Below are 12,151 nucleotides of genomic sequence, written 5' to 3' on the forward strand. Positions count from 1 at the left end.
AGTTGCACTGTCCCCTAAGAACCAATAACTTCCTTTTAAAATTCTCATTTTAAGTGTCTTTTTCTTATCTGATTGTGTTACCTGTCGAATCCAGTAGAATTATTTATTCATATAGGATATCTATAGTTAATCTTTGATTTTCAAATGTGGATAATCACATCATCTGGCAACAATAATTTTTTATTATTTTCTTTTTAATTTTTATACTTTTTATTTCTTTTTCTTGCCTGGTTGCATTGCCTATGAGTTCTGATGCATTGGTGAATAGAAGCATGATCTATGCATCTCACACACAATCTAGGCAGATAATTCTTAATGTTTCACCGTTACATGGATTCTTCTCCAAGAAATTCATTATCAGAATATTAAGGTTGTTTTTTTATTTCTCATTGAGAATTTTATCATGTTTAGATACTTGATCTCATCAAATAATCAAACGCATTACTTTTTCTCCATCTGTTATCTTTAGGGAAGTCAAGAGTTTAGGATCCTGAGACAATTAGACATACCACGTCTGCACACAGAAGCAGAGAGAAGTGGATACATGCATGCTTCTCTTTTTCATCTCCTCTTGCTCTACTCGTACAAAGTCTAACATCCAAAACCAGAGAATGGTTCTCTCCACACCAGGTGGACCTCCTCACCTGAATTAATGTAATGGAGCCAATCTCCCACAGATATGTCACAAGCCATCTTGATCTAGAAGACTCCTCATTGAGACTCTCTTCCCAAGTGATTCTAAATTGTGTTGAGTTAAAAGTTAAAACTAACTACCACAGATACCGATATACAGATATATCTTTTTCTATTAGTCTTGATAATGTGATAAATTACATTAATTATAATTTTATAATTAATTAATTAATTATAATTTTAAAATTAATTAATTAATTATAATTTTAAAATTAATTAATTAATTATAATTTTAAAATTAATTAATTATAAAATGTTGTTTAAATTTTATATTATTGGAAGAAACTAGTTTGTCAAGTTATTTTATCAGCATCTAAGAGTATTAATTACTTATTTTGAACTGTAGTTTATCCCATTCTAAACAATGATTCTCTTGACAACAGTATTATATTGTTTTGCTTTTTCTTTATTAGTCACAAAACTATAATCATATTGTAACTGTACTTATAAAACTATAAACAGGTTGCAAAAAAGTACCCTAGCCTAGTCTTTGCATATTACTGAGGTTCAACAAGTTTATATTTCAGGTAATACTTGTTGAATTGAAGCCCTCACCTCACAGAAAAACATTGTTTTTCACATAAAAGTGAATCTCAGCAACTGTGTCTCCATGGTGAGATTATTAATGGTGGTTTTGTGTCAGTGGGTACCATGTTCCCAATCTAAATCTTCAGGCTACTTCTGGATCTAATCTCACAGCTTCCTGGGAGAAGAACAGTGGCCACAGCTCACTGCAGGTAAATACCGTGTCTACAAGGCTCTCTATGTTCTGGAGAATAAAGCAGCACATTTATCATCCAGTGGTCATAGCATCCATCTTTGGTTTGAATCTTACACACAGGTCAGATGAGAGTGAATGCTGTAATGAAGGTAGGGCTACCTGGGAAAATTTGCCACAGTCTCCATTTAAATTAAGGGCTAGATTTGTGATTTAAAAAAAAATAACTAATCTTTCCAGGTTCAAACAAAAATTATAAAGTTGGGCCTTGTGACACAAACATGTAACCCCAGAGCAAGAGAGGCAGAAACAGTAGAATCACTTAAAAGTTGAATTACACTGAGAGTTTCAGGACCAATGGATTACATGACGAGCCAGAGAAAATATTGGAAGAAGAAAGAGGATAAGAGGAAGGAGAGAGAAAGGAGGTGAGTAGAAAGGAAAGGGAAAAGAATGAGGAAGAGAGAAACGATTGCGTACCTTTTGTTTAGAAGGTGTGTATTGTATTTTTAAGCATGGCAGTTTGACACCTCTACTATACCAGGGTGTTTATGTTGCATCTTAAGATTTCACAGCACAAATGGCAAAGGTATAGACTCCAGCTAACTCACTGCCCAGATGTTGCCAGCTCAGGTGATATTTTTGGGGTAAGATTTTGGCACACCATTCTACCTGCATACCATTTTCCTGTCAATTTGGTATGAGAACATACGATTGCTACTGTCATATGCTAGAGGCTAAAAACCATTATTGGATCTCTTGAACCTTCAAGCTAAAATAGAAATATTGAAAATTGTTCTACAGGTGTATGCCTGAGATAGACACAGAAGTCTGTAAGGAAAACTTAGAAATACGAATCAGAAATTGCTATTTTTTACTGCTATAAAGATGAGAAGATAAAGCTTCAGTTTAATCATCTTGAGCTTCTCAAATTCAATGTATTGAATGTGATATGTCACAGACCATGGTTAAATTCAATAATCAATAATAAGCCATACCCAATAAAAGTCAGAGAAAACAAAACTTCAAAACAAGCTGTTGTGCTGATCCTTAGGGAGAGAAGTCCATTAGTGCAAAATACATGTTAACTGTGGTGGGGACAAGGGCAATATATGGACCCACTAATATCCATTAGAAAGAGCCCTTGAGACACCTAATGTACCCTTCTCGGTGGATGAGTTAGAGAGGCAGAGAACATTACTTCTGCCCAGATTTTCCATTTCGTTTATTTAAAATCACAGGAACTAATCCTGGTGAACATCACTGTCCTTCAGGGTTTGCCAATCTCGGCGTTTGGTTGCTTTTTAATGGAGCATTTTAAAGATTCATCCCCTGGGGTTGAATTATGTCTCCATGCTTTACTTGATTGGCTCAGTGGGGCACAGTTCTTCCATGGGTGTGCTCTGTAGGACATTAATGGCATTATATAACACAAGTCTACACCACAGTGGCCAATTTTGCTCTATTCTTTGCCCACCATGTGAATAATTCATTGCAGGAGGCAAGTGTGAACTTGACATTTATTTACTATTTGCTGGTAACACAAACAATTAAAGCAGGTATAAAAAACACACTTAGAGGAGACAGGTTTTTTTTTAAGTTAAGACACTAGACCAAGATACAATGCTTATTCTAAGTGAGAATATTAGAAATTATCGTGTGTGTGTGTGTGTGTGTGTGTGTGTGTGTTTATGTGCTTGCGTTTTGTACAGACATGTAAGAGGAAGGGTGTGTGCTTGTAGCCAGAGGTCAATGACAGGTATCTTTTTTAGTCACCCTCCACTGCTTTTTTGAGACAGAGCCACACAGTGAGCCTGGAGCTTCGCCAGGTCATCCAGACTGACTGCCAGTGAGTTTTGGAGATCTGCCTGACTCCATCTATCTCAGCTCTGAAATTACAGATACATACTGCAGCTCTGAGATTTCATGTAGGTGCTAAAGATCCCAACTTGGTCCCTCATGCTTGTGGCAAGCCCTCTACCAACAGAGCCAGTCCCTTGTCATTTACTCATCACCAGTCTCCTCTTCATCTTTCTCCTTCCAGTTTAAAGAAATTCCCTGACCAATCTTGTAACTCTCTCATTGGCACAAGCCAAGAAGGAAACAGGAATCAGGGACAGCTATAAAGATCTGGGTTCACTTGCATTGGCCATCAGAGATCAAGAGAGGCAAAGAAGCCAGATGAGAATGATCAGGCAGGTGTTAAGCCAAGAGCCACTGGCCAGGAAGAGTCAAATTCCCAGAAAATCAGACAAAGACAAGAAGCATCTTTAACGGCCCAAAAGTCCATATGCTTTGAGGATAGGATTATAATACAGGCAAGCTGATGCTAAATGTAAAAACCACGAGGAGTAGACATGCTTAGGCAGAGATCAGCAAAGACCAGAGAAGTCATTTTACCTCTAGGTGAGGGAACGATCATCTAACACAGTCCTAAGAATACACTGAGTGCTTCATGGTGGTCCTAAGGAGAGCTAGAAAAAGATGCACTTCCTTCTTTCTGGGTTTTGTCTTATCCTCTTTTACATCCCTTTCAAGTGAACCTCTGCCATGAAACTTTCTTTGGTTAATAGGTTTGTGCTATACAGATGCATCACTTGTGCGTAGAAGCTTCAGGAGCTTCTAGATTCTCTTAACGTCTAAGCTTCCATGGCAATAGGGGAAATGAACAACAGCACTGGCATTTCCTTCTGCCAGTCAGGTGGACTCAGAAGAGGAGGAATCCTACCGGCTATTACAGATGAGGAGGGCAATAAAAAGTCTGCCTGACACATATAGGACATCTGTTTCTGAAATACAGAGAGAGTATACCCCATGTAATGACCTTTGCAATTGCTTAGCTTTTGAAATGTGACTGTATGACTTGAAGCCCTTCACCAATAGTTGTCTCTGTTTCTGAAAATGAAGTGAAATTTGAGGTCAGGTCTGTCTAACTAGAACCTTCTTTTACAACCATGTTAACAAGACCCAGTGGACTACCCAGAGAACAAAGCAAGGTTTCCCCTTCACCCATATAACCTGGAAACTCACACTGCTGTCATAAAACAGACAACTGAGCAGAACAAACTCATATCACCCTCTCCCCAACAGAAAACTATAGCAGAAAGTTCAAGAACAGAATCCAGTGACAAATGACACCAAATGTCACACTGTCCTCTGAAACAATCAAAATCTTCAAACAGACCCAACCTAGGGAGATTCCAGGGGTGGCTCCCACCCATATGCTAAACCATAACATTTCATAATATCCCTCAAGAAAATACTAGAATACTATACTAAATAAGGCTTTTATTGCTTTCCAACCCCATTGCTCTCTCAAGCTGTAGGAATTCTGAAACAGAACAGGATGCAAAACACTTTAAACCAGCAGTTCTCAACCTGTGGGTCCCTCAAAGAGGTCATGACATAGCAGATATTCTGCATATCACATATTTACATTTCAACTCATAACAGTAGCAAAATTATAGTCATGAAGCAACAACATAATAATTTTGTGGTTGGAAGTCACAACATGAGAAACTGTATTAAAGGGTCACAGCAATAGAAAGGTTAAGAACCACTGTTTTAAGCACCAAAAGCCTCACTCATAACAAGTAAGAAAATATTCTGAGTGCAACCAAAACTTACAATTTTCTCAAATGTACACGCAGAGTTTGAAGTTCAGTTTACGGTACAGAACAGAGCCTTCTTGCACATTCTAATTGTGACTTAGGAATAGGACATTTCTCTATGTACATTTCTGTCTTTCTGTTGGTTATGTCAGTGTTTTGAGATAGCACATTTTGTAGCCCAGGCTGGCTTTGGACTGCAGATCCTGTTGCTTCAGCATACTAAAGACTGGGATCTCGGACAGGTGACACTATGTCTGAACAGGTATTTATTTTCACCCTGAGGCCCCACGAAGACCCAGAAAGCATTAAGCATCCCAGACTGTCCCTGCATTAGCAGCACCCAGTACTGGGATTTGGGGCATTACCTACAAATCTTCATTTTAAGTCAACTAACTAATGTAATCAAGTGTAAGATCAAGTGAATATATTCTAATCCAGCTTATGTCACTTTCTTCTGGTACAGCCTGAGATTCATCTGATGTCTTTCAGCCAAAGTAAGAGATAACTTAGTCTCATTTTTAGCAAAGTGGGCAGAAATATAGTATTTAGCCGTCACTTTATACCATGTTATTGACTTTCGGATTAAGCCATGCCTCTAAAGCCTGGCTAGAATCCACATAGTGCCACAATTCATCTAGGGGAATCCCATTACTGTGATGACTAAATGCATGTGTCATTTGAAGTCATAATTTATTTATTCCCTAAATATTTAGATTGGCTTTCAAAGCACCAAACAGCCAAGTAGGCTGTTTTCAGGCATATTATCTCCACCACCTCCATCACAATTATTTCTTCATTTTTTCAACATAATAAAAAAATGGTGGTCATCTATCTGATTAAACAGACCAGGAAAATGATTTCTAACTTACCCTTGACTTTCTATGACAAACTCAACTTGCTTCCTGTGACACCTAAACTAGAGGCATGTGGTTTATAATGAACTTAAATGTGATATTTCCATGCTCTAAGTAGTAACCTGTATACCAGGTTACATATGTTATAGACTTTAAAATCTCATATACTGAAATATGAATTAACAGCAATCTCCCTAACTATCATAGCACACAAAACAGGATATATAAACACTAAGTACTTGAGTTCAAATAAAATTTGTATCTTTATATAACTTTATCTTTTCATAACATGCTTATAAACACTAACTCATTAAAATGACAATATTTTAAAGAGGCCAGAGAATATACCAAAAATCATTCGAAATAAAAGCTCCACTTCTAATAGAATACAAATATAGAAGATAGAACACATATCTTATAGTTTTAAAAGCAAAACAAATGATACTCTGATTTAAACATCAAACGAGGCACACGATTTTTTTTTTGTTTTTGTTTTTGTTTTAAGAATGCCATGCTCTCTTTAGGACATCTGAGGGAGAAGTGCAGATGCTCACATACGTGCCTCATCCTCAGGAGAGCCAAGCATTCTACACTCAAAGCAGAAAGCTGCTGTGGTCTACGAGGTAGACCTAACATTTTCAACGCAAATCAAAAAGTAGAAAAGCATTTCCGTGTAATGTATGCAGCAGCGTCTGGGACTCCGGATGACACACTCGCAGAAGGTTGCGCTATCGATTTTCACTAAGAGTATAAAGGAAATGGGGCAGCCTAGAGCACCCACTGCAAATGAACACAAAATTATGACTAAATGAAAATAGAGGGTATTCTGTTACCACTCTGAGGCCTGAGGCTGGGGCCAGTTTTCTGACCCCAGAGCTATGTTACCTGAAGGTAATAATTCTATCTATCCTCTATAAACTCCAGACATTACTGATCACTTCCTTTAAGGCATCACCCTGGAGTGAGGGTTCTGAAACAGGTATTGCTGTTGCCTTTCAAACAGCCAACTTGCACTGCTGCCCTAGCCATCCTTCAGAGACACCCCCCCCACCCCATCTTAAGGATCCAAGGCATCCTTGTGGTTCCCTACATGAAAACACAGCCTGTTACTCAACTCAACTAGGAGCTTTAAATAAGGGCTTTAGAATTAGTCATTGCTATGACTTAATCCGGCCCACTAAAAGGCACTGGCTGTCCTTTCGGCTTCTAACAGAAATACCCACTTCCACGCTTCTCCCTAGGGATACTGTTGGTGAGGCAAAGCTCGGGAATGTGTTTGGGGGTCAGACGGAATTCAGGTGGTACAGCACTGGGGGATTTGTGAGTTTCCAGAGTTTTCCATCACCTTATCTTTTATCCTTAATGATGTGGTGACCCAAACACCAGGAAACCTCCACCTCCCTTTAGCAGGCTCAGTTTGGATTCTGCAGGTCTGTTGAGGTTAACCGCAGTTCTCACCTACTGCTGGCCCACTCGAGATTCTTAGTTTCATTTTAACATTTGGTTAAGGAGATGTTGGTGGGTCAGATTTTTTTAAGTGTGGATTCCCAAAAGGTCCTTGTTTTCTTTCTAAACTTAAGGACTCAGCCCTAGAGCCAAAGACCCAGCTCCTCACTGGAAAGAGAAGGGTGAGGCGGGGATCCACATCTGCTGGGTCTCACTTCAGAGTGGCAGATTGCTGGGGACCTCTGATCGGTCCTTTCTCAGCACAGTCTCTCTCCACTTGGGCTCAGGTGGAGAGACTACCTAAAAACTCCTGCTAGCATCGCAGCAGACACTGCCAAAAGCTCTGGTTCGCCAGCGACAACTTTATTGCAGTGTTTTTGTAGTTTCTGCACCGAGTAAAACAGCTTCAAAGAACCAGGTGAACATCCCACTGAAACCCTTCTTGTGCAAAGCCTAGTCCTGCAATCAACCACTCTTCTCGCAGGTAATTCACGGTGAACATAAACCCTACAGGGACTAGCCAGTCAGGAGAGCTCTAGGATGCCAGGTACCTAAAGTGAACCTTTCTTTTCTCCATGCAGTTGAGTCATTAAGCAAGAAAGTGCAGGAGATGCCTCAGGGTTGACAAACTACACAAGCACCCTGGCCCTGACGGCGGGGTGCCCGTTGGAGTCCCCACTGGGGCTCCTACACCCTTAGTGCTCCGATCGATCGACCACCTAGCCTCCCCCAGTGCTCCCAGGAGCGAGTGGTCCTTACGTGTTCCAGCTTATCTTTCCTCCGGAGCCAGACGCTGGCGCTGTAGTCCTGCTGCTTGACACTGCTGTAGAAGTTCGCGCCCACTCGGGTCAGGCTGGGCGAGGGTTCCTTGGGGCGGCTTTTCAACCTCATCTGCTCGAAGCCCTCGTGGGGGGAGGCCGAGAGCCACTCGTGCTGCCGGATCTCCATCCTGACATGACCAGGCGGCTGCCTGACGCGCAACCCACTCGGGATGGGAGCAGGGAGCCGCCGGCGAGCAAGAGGCCAGGCGGGCAGTGAGATGGAGCTGAAGGAGACAGAGAGGTGCACAGGGTGCTGATCGCCCTCGGAAAGCACGGGGTGCAATCGTCCAAGGGGTGTGCAGCACGCTGGCTGGAGGCACGGGAGCGGGGACAAGGAGAGAGGGATAGAGGAGGGTGGGTGTCGCAGGGTAGGGGATGGAAGAAGGGATGGGGGAGGGAGTGGTGGGGAGGGGGGACTGGACAAAGGGAGACAGGGAAGGAGTGGATGCCTGCTCCCAAGTGGCAGAAGTCAGGGTGCAGCGGAGGTGGCCGCGACGTTGCCTGTCGCAGCGGTCCCGAGCAGGAGCTCCGCTCGCGGCTGCTCCGCACCAACTGGAACCCGGGCCCGAGGCGGGCGGGCGGCGGGGGTGGGGTGCGGTGGGAGGGGCCCAGAGGCCGAGCCGGAGCCCGCAGGTTGATGCAGTGAGGAGCCGCCCGGAGGCGAGCTCTGAGTCCGGCCACCGCCCTCTGCGCGCTCCTCTCCCCAGCCTGCCTGCCTCGCCCTGCCCTCGCCCTAGCCCTCACCCGCGCCGGTTCTCACCGGCAAACCACCGAGCGTTGGGGAAGTGAGCGCTGTCCGCGCGCGATTGCGGGCAAGACTTGGGAGAACGACGATCCAGGAATCCACCACCTCCGTTTCGCTCCGCACAGTTCCAGTTCCTTCTGACTCCACTATCTATCCTTGCTCTGAAAGTTCACTAACTTCCCACCTCGGGCGCACAGGCATCTCATCTCTGGGGACTTGGCCAAGAGTGACCCCAGAAAATGGCTTAGAGGACGTACATTTTTGTGAACCTTGCACTGTACTTCATCTGAGGATGTCGCGATGCGATGCATGCCTCTCCACCAACCAGGGTAGTCCTCTCCTGTCCACCTTGTAGGATTTGTCACTTTTTGGTTCTCAGGGTCCCCGAAACTGTCCGGACGTGATACCTCAGGAGAGGCCACCCAGCACCAGCCTACATCTACTACTTGGATTTTGTTCCTTAGATGTGTGTGGCTGACTCCTGTACAGTTCTTTCTGCAGCTTCTAGGCTCACAAGGACTTGACCACCAAGCCTAATCTAAGACAACCAAGACTGAGGATTAAGGTGGCATGTTAATTTATTCTTCACTCTCCCTTGTAGTCCATGGCTGAAAATATTTTTTGGTTTGTTGTTTTAATCAGAAAACTGAAACTTAACTATTGTTAATGATTGTGAGGTCCAGGTTTAAAAGCCTGGAAAGTCAATGTAAATTTGAGAACCACCCGGAGAGTTTGAAAACGCTGCGCTACAGAGGGTAAACTTATCCAGCTCTTGTCAGTGCCCCCTACCCCAACCCCATATCCAGCTAACTCCCAACATTCTTACTCTGAGGTTGGTTTCAAAGAAAGACATTCCAATGTTGGAATCTGTCAAACTCGTGAAGACAACCGTCTCATATCTGTTCAGAGTCCACATTTTATAAAAGTAGCCGGGAGGGCTATACCAGGAGATTGAGTCCAGACTTTGCATGACCAAGCCCTGGCTCACACAGCCTCTCCAAATGCTATGCAAAAAATAATGGCTGAAATAGAATCCGTGGGCAGCCCATGTGAGGAAGAAGCAACTGAATACAAACAGACAATTTTCAGTTTTAACGTCTAAGCTACTGGGCAGAGTGACCTATAGGCGGGAGCTAAACTTCACAGCTGATTCTGCAAGATAAACATTATGAAGCCCATTTTCCAGTGAGGGATCTGTAGCTGAAGGAGAAACTACTTGCAAACACAAGTACCTGAGCCGGGCTTTAAACACTGTGAAGCTTAGGTTTGTAGCTCTTTGGTCAACTGCTTACCTAATCTTGACTCCAATCCTTACAACAATAGATTAAGAATTCCATTGTACAATACATTCCACTGTATAATATCTTCCATTTTATACTATAATAATCTATCGTATTATTCATCATCTCAGTTTTTACTATTACAACTTTTAAGTATAAACATACACTGCGAAGAGATACAATTAGATACAATGGCTGTACACTGATTGCCTTTCTGGGAAGGGTTTTTCTTTTGCCCACAGGGAAGATGCTGAATGTAGTGTGTAGCTTCCACACCTTGGAGCGTAATAGCCAATTCGGAGTAATAATGAAGTAATGATGTGTCTTACCACAGAAGAATTTAAACAAATGTTTTCCACGTCAAGCCAGTTTTTGAGCTGAGTTGATTTTATGCTTTTATAAGGGAAAACATTCTGGAAGTTCCTATCATCTCCAGTTTTTCAAGACTGCAAAAGGAGTGTGTATGTAGCACTGCATATATGTGACAGTAAACTACTGAACTGAGCATTGTCAGCGACTTGCAGATAATGTCTGCTATGTTCAAAAACCATCAGGTCAAGCATGAATTCCTACTGCATCAGGCTGACCTTCGTTAGTGTAGCACACCAGGGTTAAAGTGGACTCAATGAGTCTAGTAAGTGTCTGTATTTTTATTCACAGTCTTTCCTTCTATCTTTGACTCTTGTCCAAGTTTATTATTTGTGACATTAATATGGAACTTTCTGGTTGATGTTCAAAAGAATATTTATATCAAATTGAATTTGATTCCAACCACTGGAAGGAAGAAAAAGATGTCTGAAGATGATCGTTTATATAGGATTGCTGCACTGGAAGAAATATTAGGAGAAGATTAACTTTATGGAACTCACAAATTACCCCCATAACACTTATTCTCGAGCATTTTCACAGCCCTTTGGTCTGCTGAATGCAGTGTACGTATTATGCATAATTTATCTTACCAGCCCATTGGCTTCTTGTAAACTGAAGCCATACATGATCCTTTACTGTGCTGATAATGCCTCATTCATTGATGACGATCACACAATAAACCATGCAGAACATATTAATGAATGCTAACACCCCCATAATCCAGTTTTGTTGTGTTTTTCTTTGTGAGAATTCAAAATTAGAATAGTCAGAGTTCAGGGCCAGCTAGATGGCTCAGTATATTAGGGGCACTTGCCACCAAGCTTGACAACTTGAGTTTGATTCCTGAAATGCACGGGGTAGGAGGAGACAACTAACTCCTGCAAGATGTCCTCTGCCTCTACAGGCCCTCCATGGGACCCTCTCACAGCCCCACCACCACAAAAGCAAAACAGATAAATGAAATATTTAGATTTTAGAACCACCTATTTTAATTGCTTAGTTATGACTTCCTCAGTTTTTATATTTGGTTTCTACTAGCTTCAAGTTCACAAAACAATTGGAGATGTATTAGTCAGCTTTCTGTTACTGTAAGAAATACCTGAGGCAGTCAACATTTAGAAAGAGAAGGCTTATTTGGGTTCAGTGTTGGAGGGCTTTGTCCATGACTGATTGCCTACTGTTTAGGACCAGCAGAAAAGCAGCATGTCACAGCAGATGGTAAGCTGCTCTCCTCCTAGTGAGGAAGCAAAGGAAGAAAGAGGCAGTAGCTGAGGCCCCTATATCCCTTTATGGCATCCCCCTAATGACCAGAATACTTCCCACAGGCCTCCATGTCTTAAAGGTTCCTCCACCTTCTAATGTGCCCACAAGCTGGAAACCAAGCCTTTAAGCAACATGGGCCTTTGAGGAAGTCTTATTCAAAACCACAAGAGTAATCACTTTTGCTTTGCTTCAATGATTGTGATGGGAATAGACTGAGAAAATATTGCCTGAACTTCGGAGACCTTATCGTTCTAGGAATTGCCAGGCACTGGAATGTTCTCTGCATTACCGTAACACGTGTTATCTTTCCCATCAATGGTTCTATCACTTGAGTAATCAAAAGTGTTTAGT

At 42.2% G+C, this 12,151-nt stretch overlaps 1 protein-coding gene across 3 annotated transcripts in view; it reads right to left on the minus strand.

Moving 5' to 3' along the window:
* Positions 1–8,515, minus strand: part of Pld5 (phospholipase D family member 5) — a 307,810-nt gene extending 299,295 nt beyond the window's left edge. The window contains exon 1 of one of the 3 annotated variants that reach the window (XM_076914550.1): positions 8,082–8,511. In XM_076914550.1, coding sequence (XP_076770665.1) covers positions 8,082–8,270 — 189 coding nt within the window. In that variant the 5' untranslated portion in view covers positions 8,271–8,511. Of the gene's footprint in view, positions 1–8,081 lie in introns of all 3 variants that reach the window. The other 2 variants (XM_076914552.1, XM_076914551.1) reach the window with 2 other exon arrangements.
* Positions 8,516–12,151: the final 3,636 nt, after the last annotated feature.

This window comes from Arvicanthis niloticus, chromosome 16 (genome assembly GCF_011762505.2).
Source record: "Arvicanthis niloticus isolate mArvNil1 chromosome 16, mArvNil1.pat.X, whole genome shotgun sequence".
In the NCBI taxonomy this organism is placed as follows: domain Eukaryota; kingdom Metazoa; phylum Chordata; class Mammalia; order Rodentia; family Muridae; genus Arvicanthis; species Arvicanthis niloticus.